General features: G+C 36.9%; 1 protein-coding gene across 2 annotated transcripts in view; it reads left to right on the top strand.

The window, feature by feature from the left end:
• Window positions 1–24,478, top strand: part of KHDRBS3 (KH RNA binding domain containing, signal transduction associated 3) — a 183,372-nt gene that overhangs the window by 61,998 nt on the left and 96,896 nt on the right. For both annotated transcript variants that reach the window (XR_007499602.1, XM_049781985.1), the window contains exon 2: window positions 8,257–8,375. Coding sequence is in view for 1 of the 2 variants with exons in the window: in XM_049781985.1 (XP_049637942.1) it covers window positions 8,257–8,375 (119 nt within the window). In the remaining variant the exon portion in view is untranslated. The remainder of the gene's footprint in view (window positions 1–8,256; window positions 8,376–24,478) is intronic.

Raw genomic sequence — 24,478 nt, 5'->3', positions numbered from 1 at the left:
ATTTTCTGGTCCATTTTTGGTTTTGAATTTTAGCCATGTTTGCTGCTCTAGGAAACCTTCTATGGTTTGGTTGATGTGTTTTTAAATTGTATAAGGTTATGTTTCTAGAATCTAGTTGGAATGCTTGATGCTGTCTTTAGATTTCTTTTTATAAAAATGAGCGTATAGACAATATTCATATGAAAAATGAGATTTTATGTAGTAAAGATTCTTGAGTGCTTATTTTCTTTACTGTAAAAGGGGGTGATTATGGTTATGAGATTGAGCAAAAAATGTACATTCATAGCATTATTATTTCCCACTCTAAGATTTTGGAAGAGCCTGTCATTCCTATAGTGAATATATTATTACATATATAACTAATAGAAAATATACATTGTTGATCTTATTCGATATGAAAGCAATAGAGTACAAAATGCTCGTTTTATAAAGTTTTTATGGAATATCATTATTACAGTCATATTTCCATCTCAAAGTGTGATAATACCAGCAGGATAAATGAGAAAAACATTGAATCTTCACACAAAGGAAATGGGTTTTATAATGAGTGCAGTCTGAACAGAACTAATCTCAGTCTTGGATCATTACTTCACCTAATCATAAAACCTTTTTTTAATTCAAATCCTTGCAGGGTTCTAATTGGTGACCTCCGGAGCCTGATAATTGTTTAAGATAGCTGGTCTTTTGCAGTATACTTAATAATGTTTGCAATTAAAATGGAGAAATGTCGTTTTTAACCCTTAGGCAGGTAGAACTGAAAAGTAGATTTTTCCATTTTCATTCTTTAGTATTTAGACCCCATAGTATTCTCCCCTAGTTACTGATTTAAGTCACTATTAATTTGAATGTACCCAGTGCTTTGTTATGTTTATTAGTCCCTGAGATGATTGAATCTTCATTGAATTTGTGTTGAGTTGAACTCGGCTGAGACATTTGGGTAGTCATGTTCGGGAAGGTGAAAACTCGCCTCTTTCCCCTGGGTACTTCTTCCTGCCAGTTCATTTTGGTTGACATAAGCAGAAGTTCCATCATTCTTAGCATTCATCTTTCAATGAATATTTCAAAAGTTTTTTTCCTATGGCCGGATGCAGATGAGTCAGCTAAAGAGGAGGTTGCCAATAATCACCATTAACCTGCCCATTCATTCTAGTGCCCTCTCAGTCTGTGTCACAGATCCTATGAGTTAGTATGCATTATTCTATATTTATAATGTACTTAAATTGATGTTCTGTTGGCCACTAGATCATGAGCATCCAGTGACTGCTGTTGGTTGTTCTTCCAACTTGATTGATGTATTGGTCGTGGAACTTAATATATTAGAATCATGACAATGTGGCTCCAGTGCCATTGAGCATCAGTTGATTGGGAGTTATGGTGACAAGTCAAGAAAGAGCTTTATTAGCAATACAAGGGCAGATGGGATGATGGTGGACTCAGGTTCCCAAAATAACCATCTACTCTGCCTGGTGACAAGTGGTTTTCTTTTCCTCCCCACCCTATTTTGAAAGCTACTCCTGTCAGTAATTGGGAAGAATGCATTATAATATTCTTAATTGAAACAGAATGCTCCAGAATTCAAACAAAGTATGTCCTCTATCTAGCCGCTGAGTCATTTCTCTAGTCCTTACTTGGTTTTTATAAAGAATGAGAATAGGGAATCATGTTTTTTTATTCCTTTTGTAAAATAGTTTTACATTCTGAGGGGCCAGTAACTTCCTCCTGGACTGGTCTTCTGAGACACATTCTCATATAAAAATGTGAACAAAGTAAGGCAGAGGCTATTTTGGGGGATAGGGCAAGATGAGAACAATTTTCTTTAAGCTTTTTATGGTTAAAGCAAGGACAGCAGAAGAGTTTTTAATCCTGTGTGCTTCCATTATGTTTAAATCTTGGTTTGATAAGTTTGTGTCATGTTTTGGAAAAGAAGTAAAATTGGGGAAAAAGATCATCCTCCTTAGTGGTACTGAAGCCAACTGAAGGGCATTTGCAGTGATATTTAGGTAGCCACATTTGTGGTTTGTGAATGTGATTCTGTTGGGGTTCCTTGGTACTGGGGACCACCGGGGCCACACCTACCAGTACTTAGCTCTCTTCAGTACTCCACTCACTGAGACTTTGGGGCTGTTTGGTTAGTTCCAGGGATTGAACCCAGGTTCAACTTTTCCACTGTTCTATGTTATCTCTCCCGAGCCTCAGAAGCAGAAACTTTGGAGAATCAAACAACAGTGCTAATTTTTATTCCGTCAACATCTGTAGAGGATGCTTATTCTTGCCTGAACACTGAGAAGTTATGGGGACTTTAACTCTATAATTTAATAATTATTTAACTTTTAGATTTTCTTTTCCAGTTTAGAAACATGTCTCTCAGTTAAATTTTTGGGGGGTTGGACCACACTGACAGTGCTCAAGGTTTATTCCCAGCTCTGTGCTCAGAAATAGCTTCTTGCAGGCTTGGGGGACCATATAAGATGCCAGGGATGGAACCTTGGTTGGCAGCAGCATGCAAGGCAAATGCTCTACCGCTGTTATCACTCTGGCCCCATAATCTTATCTTTGTTTTTTAGATTCTAAAATAGAATCTCTTGGACTTTGAAAATTGTTAGAATTGAGTACAAAACTTTCAGTACCCTACACAGAAGAAGACCCTTTGAGTCCTTTCCCAGGTTTACATGCTAAATTTACATTTCACTGAGGCATTGATTGAATGACCATTTATTATCTTTATATATCTTTGTTTGGTTAATTATCACATCTGTTTAGCCATGTGGCCCATCTCTTTGAATTGTCAGTACACTGGAAGCGTCAGTGCCACTGGAGACTGGTGAAGATGTAGATAGCATCAGGGTTACATCAGCAGGCACCAGACCTCTGAGTTCTTGGGGGGGGGGTGTTAATACCTCCCTTGTGGATTTTACCATTAGAGATGGACTAGGACTTTATGTGTGATTGGCTTTATTTTGGTTCAGTGTACTGAAAAGTTACATCAAGTTCCTTCCCTTCACCCAGGGGAGACCAGAGAAGAGGTTGTGTGGTTTCTGAGAGGATCTGGGGTAACATGCTCCAGTTATGAACAGGGATGAGTATTAAGAGACTTCCAAGATGTCAGAGCATTTCTTACATGGTTCCCTACTTTAAATTTTTCCATCATATTTTAATTATGCTTCATGAAAAGATCCAACTATAAGTAGAGTACATAACATTGTTGAGGAGTGGTGTCTACAAAAATAAAAGTTGTTTGCAGTTTTACATTTTCTATCTGGAAAGGGAGGCCATAATTTAACTTTTGGTGTTTTCTCTAGTCACAAGAATCTTTACAATTGCTTTGTTGTCTACATTGCTTTGTGGTGTTAGGTTTAGTATATATAAACCTGTATGTTGTTTGTTTATTTTACATGCTAAATTTGAACAGTAATATATTTTAGATTGACTCATGCAGGTGTTGTTAGATTTAAGGGGCCAGATAGATGGTCCAGTAAGTAAGGTGCTTGTCTTGCATGCTCTGGCCTGCGTTTGATTTTTGGCATGCTATATGATCTCCTGAGCGTGCCAGGAATTATAACTGCTTGAGCATGACCTAGAATGGCTCCCAAACCAAAACAAAATAATACAAAACAAAAAGTTGACCGTTTATAGATAAGGTAAAAAAAATGTCATATATAATTCAAATTTTTATTTTTCCTTTTTTTTAAATAGGCATGTCTCAGAGTTAGAATAATATTAATGAGATGAAGTTCATGGTTTTCTATATTTTAATTTAACATTTATTAGTTTATGTTTTGGGGGTAGAGAAGGAATAATTTGTGCTTTGATAGGTTCTTCAGGGTCTATATTAAACAAGCCATCGAACAGAGTGATATTGGAAAAATTAAGGATAAAGTCATCAATAGTAAGTATATATCATATAAATGGAAGAGAGCCAACCTTAGTAATTCATTCTAGTTCACACCATCTCTTAGCTAATGCAGCATACATGATTGGCAAGAGAAGGAGGGATACTTACTTATTAGGGTTCCCATAGAAGGTAACCAGAAAAGTTAAGCTATAAAACTGAATTTTGGCTTTCTTGTTTGAGACCAAATCTTACTAGAAGATGTCTGTAAGACATATATTTACATGGAAATATTTCTTTTAAAGGTAACCTTCCCACCTAGGAGATTAATTTTTGGCCAAAAACATAATTGGAGAAGTGTGGTAGGTGATTTTGCTACACGTATTACTTGAAATGTTAACTGGTATTGATGGAAAGAATGGCATTAGATGTTCTGATTATGGAGTTAAATATAAGCTGAATGCCTTACATGTTCTTAAAAACGGTAAATTGCTTTGTTCTTTGAAAAGAAAATAGTTACTTTTATTTTGACAGACTTAAGCATAGCTTAAACATGTTTTACTAAGAAGTTTCATTGAACACAAATTTGCTCACTCTTCCATGCCAAAACCTTCCAGTTTATTATAAATACTTTTTTTTAAAAAATGTCACTTTTATTCTTCTAATCAAAGTTGAAGTGTATTATTGTACTCAATGTTGCATATCACTTATTACTTATTATGACTTAGTACTCTTTACTGGGGAAAGCATCTGATTTAGCTCATTTATACTATAGTTCAACTATTTTCAGACCTTGTGGGTGTTTTGCGTGTGCAAATGTGCTTGTTCATGAGAGATTTCTGAGAGCCTATATAAATGGCTATTATATTTGGAATATAGGTGAGAAAAAGTGACACTTTATCATTCATTATGCTGTCTTAAATTTTCACCAAGTGTTTATTTTATTTTTAGAAAAAGGTAAATCAGAAGTACTATTCGAAGATTTACCAGCAGCTATATATATCTTTCTATTTCTTTATTTATTTTTCCCAATTAAATTGTATTTAAATCAGTTTTATTTTGTGTGTGTGTGGGGGTCATGCTTATGGGTTATTCCTAGTTCTGCACTCAGGAATCACTCATGGAAGGCTCAGGGGACCATATGGGATGCTGGAGTGCTATCACTCCTGCCCTAAAATCAGTTTTGTATGATAATTACAAGGTATAAAGTTAGAATACAGGCAAAACAATAAATATATTGGAGATTTATTTATTCATTCATCCGTCTATTTATCTATCTATCTATCTATCTATCTATCTATCTATCTATCTATCTATCTATCTATCTATCTATCTATCTATCTATTTATTTATTTTTGGATTTTTGGGCAATGCCCTGTGAAATTCAGGGAGCACTTCTGGCTCTGCACTCAGAAATCACTCCTGACAGGCTCCGGGACCACATAGGATGCCAGGAATTGAACCTGAATTGACCATATGCAAGGCAGACGCCCTATCCACTGTGCTGTCTCTGGCCAATTTTGAGATTTAGTATTTATCTTTATTCTAAGAAACTTTGGTCAGAGTCTCTGAAAGAAATGTTTTCCATTTATTGTTTATGTCTTTTACAAAATTTTTCCTGCCTTTTTCCCCATTACTCTTTAATGGTAAAAAAAAAAAATGTATATTGTGTAGCCAATTTTGAATGCCATCTAAACACCCAGCAGGAATTTCAGTTTTGACTCTTAACTCTGGGAAGAAGGCTAGAGAATACAAGTCTACTTCTATAGCTGCCTCTCTCTTCAGTTGTCTCTGAAAATGGGAGACATCGCTTACCTACACTCAGCCAGGACACATGCAAGAACATATGCTAGATCGTGGAACTCAGGGTAGCCTGTAAAATGATTTATTGAATAACTATTATGGTTGGTACAAAGTATGTAAGTCAGGAATAGCCAAATGAAAAAGAATTTTAGGCTAAGTTTTATGGGGAAGAACTTGGAGATTTCATGTATTTTCCATGTGTACTACCCATGACAATTGTGTGTGTGTGTGTGTGTGTGTGTGTGTGTGTGTGTGTGTGAAAGAAAGAAGAGTTAGGGTATGAAAGGGAGGAAGATAGCTGTGTGGAATGTTATAATTTCTAGTCATTAAATTATAACTTATTTCTTGTGGTAACACATGCTTTCAAGAGTAACCAGAATAGTAGAAAGTTGTAAGAGACAAAGACCGACATAGGCTGTTATTTTTTAAAATTGTTTTAGAGAAAAATTATTTTTGTTGCTGAATCCTATTCTAGCAGGATCATGTACAGATCATTTTGCTCTGTGCATCTCATAAGTCCTGATGATGCTCTTAAGGAGCCACATTGAACCAAGACTAGACATGTGCAAAATAAGTACCCTCTTTTCTGACCTATCTCTAGTCTCTAGACTAGAAGAAAATGGTTTTGACACTTCACTGATACGTTAAGGAATATTTTATTCTAATCTTCCTGAGAAAGCATCAAAATTATCACTGCTAAGAACAGAGGCTTCAGTCTGAAACACCAGATATCCTTAGGGAATATAGGACAGATGAAGAGAATGAGGGTGACCCATGGGGTGGGAAGACTAAAGAGACGCATTGGTGCCTAATGGACTCAGTAGTGGTGAGTCTGAGACCTTGAACTGAGGTTTCCAGCTATCTTATCTTAAGATAATATGGCTGTCTTAGTTTTAAAAGGGTTTTTATGTCAGGGCTGGAGCGGTGGCGCTAGAGGTAAGGTGTCTGCCTTGCAAGTGCTAGCCTAAGATGGACCACGGTTCAATACCCTGGCGTCCCATATGGTCCCCTGAACCAGGAGTGATTTCTGAGTGCATAGCCAGGAGTAACCCCTAACTGTCAATGGGTGTGGACCCAAACAAACAAAAACCAAAAAAAAAAAGGGGGTTTTATGTCATAAAAACATGGGAGACAAGATTTCAGTATCCTTGCAAATCCATACTGATGTGGGAATAAGATGAGCAAATACCATTACCATTTAGCAAAATAACTTTCATCTTCTGTTTTGTCTTCTTTCATGAATGTAGCCCTAGATTGGGAAGCAAAATAATTTAAATATCTAGGTCTTCTTTGATATACTTTCCAAATTTTTTATTAGCTTTCTTTGAACCTAGGTGTCTTGTGGTCAGTCTTTGAAAGAAATAATTCATTCAACACTTATTTAAAAGTATTTATATCCCATATAGGTAGAGCTAAATTCTATAATCAGTGATGTTAACATACAGTGTACTAATGTTTATTCAAGATCTAGATATTGCACATAGCAGGTATTGATTAGTTTGTTAATTGAACATTTTAACCTAAAAAGATGTAGGCTGAGTATCTTAGTCTATTGGGGTATTTGTAAAAGAACCATATTCATAGGGACTTAGAAGATTACAGAGATTTATTTACATTTTGGTGTTTGGGCCACATCTGGTGATGGTAAGGGGTTACTCCTAGCTACAGATATTTATTTCTCATTCTTGTGTTGGTTAGGAAGTCCAGAATCAGTAAGTTTCACAGATTTGGTATCAAAAGAAGATTCACTTTTTGTTTTGTAGGTGGCAAAAATAGTTCTGTAGTTTTTCTAATTTTGTTAATTTATTAATAACCTCAAAAGGGTTATTCAGGACCATAGGAATAGCACAGCATATTAGGTGCTTGTCTTACACGTGGCTGACAATAGTTAAATCCCTGGAACCACATAAAGTCAGTGCTGGAGCACCACCATGAGTGATCCTTGAATACTATGCCACAGGGGTAAACATAGAATGTCGTTTGCTGTGGAAAAGACAGACAAAAACCCTCCACTCTTGCTATCATGATTTTATGGGTTGCACCTCAGCATATGAATTTCAGGAGAAAACAAAACATTATCTAGGTCCAAAAGATCAGCAAATTTTATTTATCTAGGGATTATAGTTTTATATAAACTTGTAAACATCAAGGTAATAGGTTCTCCCATTGCTCCTTTTAGGAAAGAGAAACTATCATGGAAAAAAGTGGTATTTAATGTGGTAATTACTTTAAATGTTTGAAATTGAACTACTAAAATAACTCAAAGGTAGAAAAAGGAACATTAGCAAAGACATGGGCAGAGAAGTAAGATTTAGTTGGGGGTGAAAGAAGATTCTGTAAGACTTCAATTACCTTCTTTCGTTTTCTTTATTCTCTCAGCTTTTATGCTTGCATTAGCTAGTTTATTATTTCCCCCATTAGTGCTAGTAACTGACATTGGGATATGTGAGATTATGTGCAAAATTTACCGTATTTGCCCCCAAAATCACTGAGCTGGAGAACAGTAGTTTTATATTCCATTGAGGAATACTTTCTTTTTTGCCACAACAAAATTTTCAAGAAGTTTTACCTTTGTCCTGAATTCTAAATCATAAACTTCATTGTAACCTTTTTTTCTTTCACAGAAATAGAAAAATTTCAAAAAGGAGAAAGCAAGGATGAAGAGAAGTACATTGATGTGGTGATTAATAAGAACATGAAGCTGGGGCAGAAAGTGTTAATTCCTGTCAAGCAATTTCCTAAGGTAAGGCAAGCCAGTGTGGTGTACACTGCAGTTTGTGTTCGATTTAGCCGCAGAGAGCAGATGTCTGATTTATATTCTTTGATATTTTTTAAAAAAACGTTTACCCACAGCACTATAATCCCCTCTTCCATAAAACAGATTATTTTAAAGTTAATTGAAAAAAAAACTTGGTGATTTTATCTTTTCTCTTTGATGTTGATTTGAGTTATGGAGCCCTAAAGCATCATTGGGAGATGGAAAACATTGATTATTTTTATTCCACTTTAGCTTTTTCCTAGTTGAGGTAAGATTGCTGGGGATTTAGTGAGATTACTAATATTAATCTCTTAGTGTTGGATGTAGTATTAGATTTAAGCTAGAAATACTGTATGTTCTATTCTTTACAAGTGATGTCATTGAGCAGAGTTAGAATAATTGCTTCCAAATATTTATCCAGTTCTATAATCTTGATCATTTTAGATTTGGCCTTGCCTGATGTTCTCTTTATTCTAATTTTCTTTTATTTTGAGAAGTCCATTGCTTGACTTAATACACACAGTTTGTCTATTTACTTGAAAGGTTTTCAGTTTTGGTTTCGTACCAGTTTTGAAAAAATCAGGTTTTTTTTCTTCACAGAATTATTTATGGTACATAGTGACAATGCATGAGGGACATTCCCACCACCAGTGTTGTCCTCCCTCCACCCCCGTTCTCAGCATGCATCCCCTATCTTCTTTCTTTTCCCCCCAGAATACTAGTCTAACTGGTCTCCACTTTACAGCTTGTTGTAGATTATCTATTCTGTTGTCAGCTTGAGATAAAAAGGATAAGAAAAAAAAAAGAAGAAAAAATTTGGTAGCAACTACCAAAAAAAGAAGAAAAGAAGAAAAAAAAATGCACCCGGTTAATAAGAAAAGAAAAAAAGTCACCAAATAATAACCACAGGAGAGAAAAGGGAAGAGAAAGGTGGAAAAGAGAGAAGGAAAATAAAGTCAAAAACTAAGAAATCAAAACAAAACAAGAAAAAGAAGGGGTGCTAGAGTGGCATGGTTTGACATTCCCTCCACTTTCTTGAAAAATCAGTTTTTAACTGTATACTTTCATTCAACTTCAGATAATTCCTAGGCTTTAAATTCTCTGTATATAATTTTACAAGAAATATTCATACAATTGCTTGGTTAAGCAGTTTTATATTGTCATATTGTAGCATTACATGTGACATTGTAATATTACATGTGACATTGTAATATTGCGTATTGAAATTTCCAAGAATATTGCATGCAAGTTGCAGTTGCTCCATTGTTTTTATCAGATTTGCTGTTGCCCTTCTTTCTTTAGTTCATTCTTGACTTTAAGAGTATTACTATTTGCTTTTATGAATTTGCAGTTCTGATACCTAATGATTTTAGTTGGCTTTTCATGTGTTCATTGGTTATTGATATCTTCCATTGTGAAATACATTTTAAGATCTTTGACCCTTTTTTGTAAACCATATGTCTTAATATGATTGTGTTTTGGAATGATTTATGGCATGGCTCTAGTAATAAGCAAAAATTTAAGACTTCTGTCATTCCTAACATACCAAGATTTTCTTTTGTCAACTAAGAAATCTATATCAGCCTGAAGGAGATGCTAGAGTATTTTATATATTATAAAAAAATAGTTTTCTTCCTTTTATTTATTTGGAGGCCGAGGTGTTAGAGCAATGCTAAGTTAGGGCAATGCTACACCTGGTTCTGTGCTCAGGAATCTCTCCTGCCCAGACTTGGAGGACCATATGGGTTGCTGTGGATTAACCCTGTGTCAGCCTCATTCATAACAATATCATGTAATTCCTACTGTACTATTTATTACTCTGGCCCCAATGTAGTTTTTTCTTATTTTCTCTAAAAGCTAAAGCTTTGACTTTTAGTCTCATAGTACATCTGCCTTTAGTTTTTTTGAATGGCATAAAATGAAACATCAAAGTTAATTCTTGCAAATATTGATACCCAATTTATTTCAGTGCCAACTTATAAAAGTTGTTCTTATCCCACTGATGATTATTTTAGCATGCTTAATGAAACTCTGAAAACTATAAATGAGAGTTTATTGCTGTACTTTTCTATTTTGTTCCATTGATACATTTATGGGTCCTTATGCTACTGTTGATTTATATAGCAAGACATAAAATTAGCTAATTAATCCTTTGAATGTTTTCTTTTTTCAAGAATTCTTTGATAATAAGTCCTTTGTAATTAATCTTATTGCATTATAAATAAAGCCCTTATAAAAATGAGCCCTTTGCACATAATTGTAAGAATTATTTTAATTTTCACCAAACTTCCTGTTGGGATTTTAATTGATTGCATTGATTCTGTTAAAGTAGTTGGGATCTCAATTGAGACCTGCACTTAAAAAAAAAAAAAAGGGCCCGGAGTGATAGCACAGCGGGGCATTTGCCTTGCAAGCAGCCAATCCAGGACCAAAGGTGGTTGGTTCGAATCCTGGTGTCCCATATGGTCCCCTGTGCCTGCCAGGAGCTATTTCTGAGCAGACAGCCAGGAGTAACCCCTGAGCACTGCCAGGTGTGGCCCAAAAACTAAAACAAAACAAAACAAAACAAAACAAAACAAACAAACAAACAAACAAAAAAACTCAGGACTGGAGTGGTGGTGCAGGGCATAATGCGTCTGTGCGTCTGTCTGCCTTGCACGTGCTAGCCTAGGACAGACCTTGGCTTGATCCCCTGGTGTCCCATATGGTCCCCCAAACCAGGAGTGCAGAGCCAACTGACGATTGAGTGTCACTTTGTGTGGCCCCAAAACAAACAAACAAACAAAAAACCTCCAGTATTTCAAACAATTGAAGCACATTTTTTAGCATTAAAATATTTTATAAATGTTAATTGAGGATGGAAATTAGTTTAAATGATGTCAATCCTTCACTCTCATTAGCAAGTAAATAGAATGTATATAACCTTCCTTTCTACACTTTTTTAAATCAAATCAAGTTTGGGCTCTGAACAGAATATTTAACATTTTAAGAGTATTGAGTTACTCTGAACATAGTTTCTTTTATTTAGAGTTAATTTCTGTCAATAACATTTATTTGGAGGGCTTCTGGGGGGATTGAAGCTGCAACTGGAGTTGCACCTGGAATTACTCTAGATAGTATTTTGGTTCTGTTAGCATGTACAAAGGGTCAGATCAGGGTTAACCATATGCAAAGAAAGTCCCTTACCTCCCATCATTTTTTCCCTTTGGGGCTGGGGGGGCGTGTCACTTCCTTATACCCAGCCTATGCTCAGGGCTTAAACATGGCCTTGCACACAGGAATCATTCCTATTTAGCTCAGAGACCATAAGGGATCCTGGGGATTCAACTTGGGTCTGTTGCATGAGAGGCAAGCACCCTATCTGCTGTACTGTTGCTCCAGCCCCATTTGTTCTGTTTTTATTGATTTGTTTTGTTTTGGGACCCCACCCAGTGGTGCTCAGGAGTTATTTCTGGCTCTGTGCTCAGAAGTTGCTCCTGGCAGGCTCAGAGAACTATATGGGAGGCCAGGAATTGAACCAGGGTCTGTTCTGGTTTGGCCATGTGCAAGGCAAATGCCCTACCACTGTGCTATCACTCCAGCCCCTCCATTTGTTCAGATTTTAATTTATTTTTGAAATACAACCAACTGGAGGCTGTCCTATAGCTCTAGTCTCAGAGATCATTTCAGATATGGGACTGTGGGGTGCTGAGGATCAAACCCAGGTCAGATGTGTGTAAGGCAAGCATTGCCCTTTGGAATATCTACCCAGCCCCTTCATTTGTTCTTTTGAGGATAGAGTTCTCATTTTATATTTCTTTGTTAAACATGTATTAAATACTTCCTATTTTCTGACAGTGTTGTAAATTGAATACTAATTTTTTAGATTCTGCTTTCATTATAAAATACATATTTTATATATTAACCTTGAATTTACTTATTTCAAGCAGGTGTTTGACATATTTCATAAACTGTTATATCCAAGATGTGCCTTTTGTTTATTTAGCTCGCATTACTTTGACCAGGGTTTCTGGGATTATGTTTGAATACAGTTATAAGATTAGATGTTTTATTTTGTGCCAAATCACTCTGGAAAGCGTTTATTATGTTACCATTAAGAAAAGTTGAGGCTTCTTCATTAATGTTCTTTATTTGATAGGGAAAGTTTCTTTCTGTTTTACTTGCTAAGGATTTGACTTACAATGAATGGATGACTCCAGTGTTCTTGCCAGTGGGGGCTGGAGTGGTAGGACATTAATTAGCCTTGCACACTGCCAACCCAGGATGGACCCTGGTTTGATCCCCAGCATCCCATTTTGTTCCTTGAGCCTGCCAGGAGTAACTCCTGAGCATTGCTGAGTGTGGCCCAAACCCCCCACCCTCATATTGGGGCCAGAGCAAATAGTATTGTGAGTTGGGCATTTGCTTTGCATGCAGCTGGCCTTGGTTTGATCCTTAGCATCTCATATCGTCCCCAAGCCTGCCTGGAGTAATTTCTGAGCACAGAGCCAGGAGAAACCCCTGAACACCACTGGTGTGGCCCCGAAACAAACAAGACTGGCCTATATCTTATATCTTTGATAGAGATGGTATTGTTGGTTTCATGAAGTTAGCAGTAGGAGTGCTTCTTGTGTACTCTATTTTAAATAATTTATGTCAGTCTGGTGCTGTTTTCTCTGGAATTTAACTGAATTCTTTAGTGCAAGCATGTAAATGAGTCTGATGATGAGATCATTGTCTTTAAGATGGGTCTAGTCAGAGTTTCTATTTCCTCTATGAAAAATACTCATTTTAAAGTTATTCATTTAATCATAATATTTCATCTATTGCTTTCTCAATTACTTTCTCTGATCCGTTCTCTTTTCATTGTCTGAGACTTCAATTACATTGTCTTTGGAAGGCCTCAAAAGCCTTTCAGTGGCTTTTTTTTATATTTCCTTCCTTACATTCTGTAGATTGGATAATTACTATTATACATGATTTCCCCCTCACCCCCAAAGTCTTCCCTTTTTCTCTTTAGTTCATCAGATAATCTTATTATTTTCTTTTTATTTGGGGTCTCCTGACTCAGTGGTTGGGATCACCCCCAAAGTTGGGGGAAGCATTAAGTTTGAGGAGTAAACCTAGGCCCCTATATGTAATGCATGCACTCAGCCAGATGAGGTTGCTCCCCACTGCCCATCAGGTAATGTTTTATGTCCAGTATTATACTGGTCCATTTCAGACTTGGTATTTGACTCGTGTGTAAATATGGGAGATACTCATAAATGTGGGATATATTTTTTAAATCTTTGCTGGAATTTTTTATTTTCTTTCAGTTCATTACAAGAACTAAAGTTATTTTATTTTATTTAGCCTAACTCAGATGGTCTCAGGTCAGTTTCCAAACTTCTTGTCCTGTTAGATGTGGCCTGAAATGATAGTTTTTACCTTCATGATTAAACTGGGCCATCACCAGAGGTGCTTAGGGTTCTAGAGACACTTCTGGGAATTCTCCAGTGCTGCCACCCTAATATTCGGTGCCAGCCCTAGCATGTGGTGGTGGGGGTAGAAGGTGCCGCACACAGGCCACCCTGGTGGTGCTTTGATCTTGATAATGTCACTCAGGTTATTTCAGGTTTTTATATATTGAGTTTTGGTTTTGTATGCTAGATTTTGATAAAGCTAGGATTCTGGGGAATGATGGTTAGAGATGCTGCACAATCAGTTGAATTTGGTGGAAATTTAACTTTCGCTTTTATATTATAGCATTTACAATTTATAGCATTATAAATCACCAGAGATTTTGACAGGTTTCATTTGTAGAATGTTGTTTCTTGTTTCTATCCCTGATTTCTGCACTATTCCTTTTTAACATTTAAACCCACTCATTTGCCACCTCCAAAAGAGTATCCTTTTTATTGAACAGAAAAAGTATCTTTTTGGTATTTTGTTTTGTTGTTTTTGGACCACACCCAGTGTCACTGGGGTTACTCCTGGCTATGTTGTCAGAAACCTCTCCTGGCTTGGGGGACCATATGGGAGACCAGGGGATCAAACCGTGGTCCATCCTGGGTCAGCCATGTGCAAGGCGAACACCCTACCACTGTGCTATCATTCCGGCCCCAGAAAAAAAAAACTCTTATAAACATTTTATTGACATCCATTTCCAAAAAAGCATGAATTATGGAAACCATGTCAAACTCAAGTTCCATATACTTGGATATATTTCTGTGTACTCAAAAATGAAATATCAAGATGAGTAGCACCAACTCTCTTTAAATATTTCACAGTGTAGGCCCGGAGCAATAGCATAGCAGTCAGGTGTTTGCCTTGCAAGCGGCTGACCTGGAATGGACCGGGTTCAATTCTTGGCATCTCATATGGTCTCCCAAGCTTGCTGGGAGAGACTTCTGAGCACAGAGCCAGGATTAACCCCTGAGTGCTGCTGGGTGTGCACCCCCAAAAAAATGTCACAGGTGATTATTCTCAATATTTCTTAGAGATCTGTGAAATGATGTGTGATGAAGTATGCAAAATAAAATCCCAAAGATTGCTTTTCAGTGGTAGCTTTCATGAGCAAAAGGAAGACAAAATATAATTTCTGTAACAGAGAGCAAGTACTTATAATGTCTGAAGTGGGCTACTTAGAAATCCACTGCTTTCGGAATGCTGAAAATGGATATTTCTTCTTAGCATAATTGAGCATGTGAATTTCTAGCCAACCTTATATAAAGGCTAATATAGCACTTCCATCAGCTCTAAGAAAAAGCTTTCATGCCTGTGTCAGTTAATAGACTGCGCTGGAGGAAGCAGGCAGTACTGGTCCCTGTGGAATGCCAGAGAGTAGTGAGCTGGATGTGGAATTTATGCTGACTTCACATTCGCAGCTTCTGGGACAAGAGGAAAGTGCTGTTTGTGAAACTTCATCTAATAAAATGATGCCATTAATTGAATAATTCTTCTTCTCTTATTGAGCCATTTTCAACACTCCCGGGCACTTCATTGAACATGAGGCTTCGTATTCAGGCTCAGAATTTCTCCTTTGTCTTGAGTTACATGAGTTTCAAATCTGTGACTGCAAACAGTCAAACGGTATTTTAGGATTTTAAAAAAAGATTTCAAACTCCAGAAAGGTGTATGTCTCTGTAGGTATATAAACCCTAAACCCTTATTCTCATTAGTATTTGGAAGGATTAATGTAGATTCCAGGTCAGTATTCTAATGAACTAACTTGTCATTGAGGCCTTATTTGTGGCTTTGCATTCATTGTAACATGTGAGGCTGCATCCAGCTGTGCTTGGAGTGTCCAGGGCCTTTCCTGGCAATGCTTGACCCAGAAATGAAGTGCCCAGAGGGAAAGCATGTCCTGCAGTGCCAGGGAGTCTGAAGGATCACACTTGGCAGGAGCTCAGGACAGTCTCAATTACACCTTGTCATGCTCTGGGAGGATCATACCATGCTGAGAATTGGTCTCTGGACTCAATAAAATTGGCAGTTTTGGCAGGCAACTGGATGGAGATATGAGATAGAAGACGACCAGACTACACTTGTTTCACCCTCAGCCTGGTTGGTATTATTTCGTACATGATGCTAATTTAGACTCATTCACCTGGTGTTGGAGATACATAGCATGGGGTGATTTTACAATAGCTCCCCATTTGAGCTATTTAGTCTCTCAGAACCTATGTTTATGTCTTTCTCCACTACTTTATCCATCAGTAAATGTGTCCATCAATTACCTTACCTTCATCGAGGATATTTGATTCAGACTGTTGGGAAAACGAAAGATATTATAATACTTTCTTTTGTCATGTGGAAGTCTCAGCTTTGTGACAAATACAGATGAGTAAGTTTGTGTTCATAGGAAGCACATGTGTAAAGTTCAGAATGAGAATATGCTAGAAAGAGGACAGAGAGGACTTCATTAAAGTGGATGTTAGTTAGAGACCTGACTGGATAAGGAATCATTATCGAGTGAGACTGAGGTGACTTTTCCAAGAGATATAAAAATGTAGAGACCATCTGTCTAAATAGACAAGTTGAAGGATGTGAGGAATTTTGTAAAAAAGACTTAAAAATAAAGTGTGGAGGGAACAGAGTAGGGTAGGGTTGGCAGTTGTTCATGCAATGTTCAAATAAGATGTTATATTTGAGAAGGTCGAATGAGCTTTTTTAGGTATATTGAAATCGGTATTTTTAGGACCAATTTTGGATAGGAAGGTGTCCTTGTATGTGGGCCAACCTAAATTACATCTTCAGTGTCCATATTGTCCCCATAGCACAGAGCCAGGAGTAATCCATGAGCATTGTTGTGTGTAATACAAAAATTGAAGGGGGAAAGTAATAGAGAGGAAGGGAGAGACGTGAGGAGAGGAGAGATGAGAGAGAGGAAGAGAGAGGAGAGAGAAAGAAAAAGAAAAATTAAAAGAAGGGAGGGAGGGAGTGAAAAGTGGGTTGTGTGACAGAGATAGTAGGGGTTATGGCACTTGCCTTGTATGCAGTCAAGTCTGGTTCCCTCCCTGGCACCACTTGGTCTCTCAAACATCTCCAAGAGTGATCTCCTACTACAGAGCCAATAGAACTGTCATGAAAAGTTATAGGCACTTTAAGGGGCTCAACCACTACCGCTTTTATAATCTTAGACACCTTCTACCATGGAGAAGTCCTGTTACCCTGTGACCTCCATGGTAAGCCCATGTGAGACCAGCAAAATACTGAGCTTCCTACATGATAGCCACTAACTTACCTTGAAAGTGGGTCCTCAAGCTCAGTCCATCTGGTTCTTTGTACCATAAACAGAAGCAAACTTCCAACTGCCGGTTATCTCATTTTTTCCCATTGCTGCCTCTGAACATATAAATAATAGCAGTTATTAATTCATGCTGATACATTATTGCCTGTAGGAGTCTTTTTTATAATAGAATACTTAACCTAAACATCTTTAAAACCTAATTATTAAGTTCATAATTTTGTAATTCTTGGAGCAAGTCAGGTTTGTGAATATGTAATTTCATCCTGTCCCCCTCTGAACTTCTTTTCTGCTCCCAGTCCCTGCTGTATTGGCTGTCTCTAGTCTTTTTGCTTGTCCTCTACTGATGCAGTTTCTCCTGTGGCCCCCCACTTGGAATAGCTGGAGCCCCCAGCTGAGAAACTTGTTGTTCTATAATTTGTGTAGTACCCTGAAATAAAATTTGGATTTGTTTAATTGAGCGAATCATTATACAGGTATCCATGGAATATAATAATTACTATATATTTTTTATACATGTTGGATCAAAGCATTGCAAAGTTCTACCTTAGAATTATCTTCTATTATACTTTGGGTCATTTTTCTACCACTGAAGCAATTTTTTTCCTCAAATAGCCGAAGGTATCACTAATCTGTCACTTATCATATTACAGTACTAATTAAAGTTTTATGATCTTTTGTCTAAGTATTTTAAAGTTCATTGGAACTACATTTTTAGTATCCTTTTCTAGCTATTAAGTTTGTTCATGTGTGTGTGTGTGTGTTCAGTGCACGGGAAGGTGTTAGGTCAGAGTGGGAAAGCAGGGAGAGGCAAGGCCAGGCCCCCAATAGAAATTAGTTGTAATAAGTCAAACTTATCTGAAGATTGGGGTCACGGACTGATAAGTCCTGACACTAAGGAATTTCTGGGGTCCCTTGGCAAGGTGTATGCACAGAAGCCAAAGACTCAAGATGGGTTCAAGCTTTGTTCTGTTTATTCAAAGCAAAAGGAGAAATACTCATACTCAATTTCTTGGCCAGGTTTATTTTCAGACAAAACTATTTTACTAAGCAAAAAGCACAGAGGCAAATTGTTCAGGGCATATGGTGTATTTCTAATTTTCTGACCTAGGGCAGTTTTACACTCCTGGGCTTCTTTTTCTAGATGAAGTTTTAGCTAGCAAGGTCAGTTCCCAGAGACTGGTATTATTTATTGTTCTGGCCTTATTCCAGTTCATGCATTCTGAACTGGAACCTGAAGTATTAACCCTTGATATTACTGCATGTAGGCTAACAGCAAAGTTAGATTTGACAGTAGTAATGATACTGTAAGACTAAAATAAAAAATACCTGTATCTACACAAATGTTCCTAATAAGGTGTGTTTTTATAAATCTGAGTAATCTTTAAGAGAAGCTCTAAGAAAATCTTTAGAATGTTAGTTGAAGTTATATCTCTGATAATATTTATGCTACAGTCCTTTTTTTGTGAATGCCTCATGGACAGGCAACCGGGGTTTTTCAGGACCCTAATGCCTGTGTGTACAAGTTAACCTCCAAGCTTCCTTTTTTTTTACAGGTGCTACTGTTTTAAATGCCCTCTCTGTGAGTACAGACAGCTTTGAAAAGATTTTGCAATAGTAGGCAGCTTTGAAAAGACTCCCTCAGGTAGTTAGGGCCTTTTCAAACTTATTTGCTTCCCAGGTCTCAGGATCTGTTTACACTGGGATGACGTAGCAGATTGGATTTTGTTGAATTTATGCAAAATAGTGCTAGAAGATAACAGACAATTCATTTCATCCTTTAGGAAGACATTATAATACTTTTGAACATTTTTGTGATAGGGATTAGGAGAATTTGCCCTTTTAAAGAATTTTATATTTTGACATTTTATTTTCCTTTTATGGCAGCTGTTCTATATTTCACACTGCTTATACAGCTCTGGCTGTCTCAAAGTAAAACTCCAATAGATGGGGTCTGAGTGTGCCAGGTTTTATTTATTTATGTATTATTTATTCCAATTTTGTTGGTAACAGTACACTTTTTTTCAGTACTGCTATTTGCTAGAACAGAGATGTGATGAAGATTCAGAGTTGAGTCCTCTTCTTAGGAGGTAGAGACTTAGAATAGCTAAGAGATACAAAGATAAAGCGCTGCATAAAAAAAGGGCTTACCACTGTTTGGACTTCATTCTTCACCTACTCAGACAGTAATTTGTGTGTGAATATAATTTTAATCCTTTCAGTTTACAATTGTATGAGTATATGAAAGTAAGCACTTCAGTCTTTTGATATGCAGTCGCTTCTTTTTATCCTCTACCAACCTGCCTTTCCCTTTCTTTCTGAAATTATCTTGCAGTCAAAAAATTTGTAACTGTCTGAGGCCAGAGTGGTGGCACAAGCAGTAAGGTGTCTGCCTTGCTCACGTTAGCCTAGGACAGACTGCAGTTCGATACCCTGGTGTCCCATACGGTCCCCAAGCGAGGAGTGATTTCTGAGTGCATAGCCAGGAGTAACCCCTGAGCGTCACTGGGTGTGGCCCAAAAAACCAAAAAAATATTTGTATCTGTCTATATCACAAGTGAATAAACTTGTAATAGTTTGCCTCCATCTTATTTCACTAAACATAATCTCCATAAGCCCATGAATGTTGTCATTATCCTGTTAATATTTTTGATGCCCAAGGTATATTCTATACTACATGTAAACCACATCTTCTTTATTAAGTCATCTGCCCATTGGGTGCAAAGGCTGTAATTTAAACCCATGTGAGGAATTCAACTTTCTATTAAGATAGATAGAAAGAGGATATTCCAGTGGTTAAAGACGAGAGAAGATGCTTTCTAGTAATAAGGTGTTTGTAGTAGAATCATAGAAACATAGAAAGGTTTGAAAGGTATTTCAGAGGTTAAAGTGTTAAGATGTAATTAATTAGTCTTCTGAAATGTTCTGGTGCCCATTCTGCAGAGAGAGTAGCTCAGCAATTATGAAAACTTAGCTACCTTCTTCTTGGAGTGAGTGTTAGATTTCTGATTAGAGGCTCTTCATAGATGGCAGTGCCATTTGCTGACCTTTGGAATGTGAATGAACAGCGTGTTTAAGTTTAGGCCGGCAGGGGTGACAAGTTCAATTTTAATATTGGATCAGAGGTCAATAAAGCATGTTGGTGGGACTAGTCAACTTCTAGTGAACATCCAATTAAGGGCAGCTTTATAATGGAGAGGGTGACATGTTTTGAGGCTTACTTGTTTATGAAATGGCAGCTTGACTGTAATTGTTCCCTAAGGAATAGAGCCATGTCACAAATACAGTTTAGATCAATTACTGTTAGTTCAGACAGCATTTGTTCTTGACTGATGACGAATATAATTACTAGGTCCTACACATTATGTATTGAACTAAATATATTTATATCATCTTACCATTCTTTATTATCTTTTTCAAAGTTTCTCACTAACAATTTTAGTAGGTTTCATAAATGTATAATAGTGTCTTCCAAGGAAGATATTTGTCTTATAACTCTCACATTTACCTTCCATGCAAATCTCTGAACAAATTCATGAATACTAGTACAAGCTGAACGTATTTAGTTATACTGTCTTGTTATTCAATTACAGTTTTCAAATAAAAACAAGCAGACTTACGGGGAGATTTTACTGTACCTATGCAAAAAAATAGCACAAATTATTTTTTTTTTTGTAATTGTTGTTGCTTGTTTTTTCTTTTCTTTGCCTTTTTTTTTTTTTCTTTCCTGTGCTTTGATTCGTCTTTATTTCAGGACTTTGGTTAGTGTTTGGTTGTTGTCTTTATTGCTGTGATACTTTTCAGGTTTTGTTTGTTTGTTTTTGTTTTTGTTTTTGTTTTGTTTTTTTGGTTTCTTGGGGCTTGATTTTTTTGTATTATTTTTATGTTTTTCTTCCTTTTTCCATTTATTTTCTTAAACTGATTTTTACAGTTTCTAGAAGGACTTCTGCTCTTTGCTTGTTTGAATTTTGCCCCCCATTTTTTCTTTTTCTTTTTTTTTCTTACCTTCAAACAGAACCACATAACTTTGTAATCCACTTTGGTCAAAATAGAAATTATTAATAAAAAATATATAGTTGCAGTGGCAGAGAAGAGGACTACCATATGTTTGTACCATAAGACACACTTTTCCTTCCCAAAATATGGGAGAAAATGTCTGTGCATCTTATGGCATGAATGCCGCCTAGAGCTGAAAACTAGAAGAGTACTTGAAACTTAAATCTCTCCATTTATTAATGACAGTCATAATGATTCTTAATGTCATATTGACTGCTGTTCACTTAACATGATTGAAATATTATTCTGTTATAGTTTATTAAATATTTTAGTATGCCATTTGCTTTAGAATTTTTTTTCTTGTTTTCCTCATCTAAAAACTATGAGCATCTTATGGTGTGGTGCGTCTTATAGAGTGAAAAATACAATATTTTATTTTTCTCTTGGGGCCACTTCTGTTGATTGTCAAGTTTTACTTCTGGCTCTGCAAAGGGATCACTCCTGGTAGGATTAGGGGACTCTATAGGGTGCCTGGAATCAAATCTGGGTTGACCACACGCAAAACAAGCATCTTATGCACCGTGCTGTATGGTTCCAGCCCAAGAAGAAGGACTATTATAATCTAAGGAAAATAGTAGATCTGTGACATTTATTATCATTTTAGACTTCAGACTATAAAGGTCTTTTCTTTTCCTGTTTTAAATGTAGAACACCAGAAAAAGTGTAGAGCATAGACTTACTTACCTAAGATTTGGAACTGAAAACAGGTCCTTGTGGTAGTTTTGCTGATGGAGACTGTGGATGGGTCACCTTTGGGACCTGATACTTAACTAAACTTTGGTAACTCAGAGAACAGGGCAGTTTCAGGCTAATCATTGGAGCAGATAGGTCAGCACATCTCTTCTGGGTACACATAGGAGGAATTTGTAAGCTGTGTGTAACATTGAGTTAAACAAGGGTTCCTTCCATTCTTCACGTAAGTCATACAGTGGTATTTACAAATGCACCATTGTGTATATGTACCATAGTTTATCTTCAGTCTGTTGTCGGGCATTTGGGTTGTTTCCAGATTCTAGCTGTCATAAATAGAGCTGCAATGAACATAGGTGGACAGAGGGCATTTTTGTATTGTGTTTGTGAGTTCCTAGGGTATATCTCTAGGAGTGGTATAGCTGGATCATATGGGAGCTCAAGTTTCCAATTTTTTGAGGAATCATATACACAATGGAATGCTATGCAGTTGTTGGGAAAAAATGAAGCCATGACATTTTCCTATACATGGATGGACATGGAAACTATAATGCTGAGTGAAATGAGTCAGAGGGAGAGAAATAGACACAGAATAGTCTCATTCATCCGTGGGATTTAAGAAAAATAAAAGACAGTATGGTAATAATACCTAGAAACAATAGAAATGAGTGCTGGAAGGACTGGCCCATGATATGAAGCTTACCACAAAGATTGATGAGTGTAGTTAGAGAAATACCTACACCAACAACTATCATCATAATGGTAGTGAGTGAGAGAAGTAGAATGTCTGTCTTGAAGACCAAAAAGGAGTCGGTGAGGAGAAAGATGGAGGGCATTGGTGGTGGGGAGGATGCACTGGTGAAAGGGGGGGTGTTCTTTTTTATAACTTAAACCCAACTACAAATATATTTGTAATCATGGTGCTTAAACAAATACTTTAATAAAAAACAATGCACAATTGTCAGGGGTGTGGAAGGACCTGAGAATTTCTTAGCTGTTGCTGTTTCTCAGGTGTTTATTCCTTAGATAAAATTCAGTGATGTCACAGGCTTTGCCTAAGAAGTGATACTTGTAGGTGTAGTAGCTCTTGTAAGCCACAATAATGCTTTATATGGTGAAACTGAAGACAGAGACAAGGTATTATGGGATTGTTTTGCAGGAAAAAGGATGGGTTACTCTGGGCCTTTTGCAGAAATCCAGAGTGCCAGGTTTCACTGATCATAGCAAGAAAGTCAAAAACTAAGCTTAGTGGTTTTTCTTTTAAATAATTCAAAGGAGGGAGGGAGGGAGAGAGGGAAGGAGAGAGAGAGAGAAAGAGAGTATTTTACTTTATTTTTTTCTTGTTACAAATACTGACTGGTTTAAGTGTTCTGTTCGTCTGTTGTTACTTCATTAGGATTTCATCCAGAGTTTATAAAATTAAAGACAGAGAGAATTAATTGAAGACATGAGACTCAAAAGTGAAAAAGAGGGAGTAACTCAAGTCTGTGACTCCATTCCTCTACATTGTTCCCAGAAAGAAACATACTTGATATGTTATGTGGAACACTTCTCTGTGAAAGACAGCCTAAATATTTCTAATATACGACATGTTGTTTTGCCCAGTGCTTGCAAATGTCCCAAACAGTCATGCTGAATATCTGAAACCTTCTCTAAAGGTGATGCAATCTGCTACTGAGGTAACAAGCCTCCAGCTACCTTGTTGTCATTACTCAGCTCTGACTGAGCATCTAGTCACTCAGATCTAACCCTCAGACACATGACTTCCAGCCTGAGGTTAACCGATCAGACTTCATGGCCAATGTCCACATGGCTATATGGCCCTGGATATGTGTTGCCCCGAATCCCAAAACAAAAATCATAGAGCGGTTTGAGACAACAATACTTAGCAAATAATTTCAGTAATATGTTGGTAGCTGCAAAATCAATAAATTGTGACAAGTTAAGAGACTTGAACCACAGAATCCTGAGCTTGTAAATTGAGAGAAACCCACTCATCAGCAAAGGGAAACCTTGGGACTCAGTTTCTTTGAAGATGAATTTACAGATAGAATAAAAAGACAATGCTTTGTTAAAATTTGTCTGGGAAGTACTTAAACCACCAATGCACCCTCTTACCATGATCTTGACAAGACTTTGCCTTCTTGAGGAATGGGGATGAGTTTTGGGCCACACACTACAGTGCTCAAGTCTTATTCCTGACTCTGTGCTTAAGGAATTTTCTCCAGGTGGGCCTACGGGACCACATGGAATGCTGGGGATTGAACCCAAGTTTGTTTTTTTCAAGGCAAGGACCCTACCTGCTCTATCTTTTTTTAAATTTTATATGCTTTATTTTTTAAATAATATCTTTATTTAAGCCCTATTCTTTTTCTGACCCCCAGAAAACAGAATTTTCTGAAGTGCCTAAATAGAGACGTTTGACATTGCAAGATGACCCAGTTGATAAAACTTAGGCTTGGATACCATAAAAGAAATAGGACAGAAAAATATGCCCTTACAATAATGATGCACTGCTTAATATTTGGTTTCCCATTATTCTGATAGGCAGACTAGGGTTTGGGGAATTTTTCTTTCACTGCATTTTTAGTGAAATATCTTTTCCTTTCGAAAAGGGAAAAGAAATATGAAC

Source organism: Suncus etruscus, chromosome 10 (genome assembly GCF_024139225.1).
Source record: "Suncus etruscus isolate mSunEtr1 chromosome 10, mSunEtr1.pri.cur, whole genome shotgun sequence".
NCBI classification, from domain to species: Eukaryota; Metazoa; Chordata; class Mammalia; order Eulipotyphla; family Soricidae; genus Suncus; species Suncus etruscus.
The sequence above is the reverse complement of the archived record's forward strand: the minus strand, read 5'-3'. Positions and strand labels throughout refer to the sequence as shown.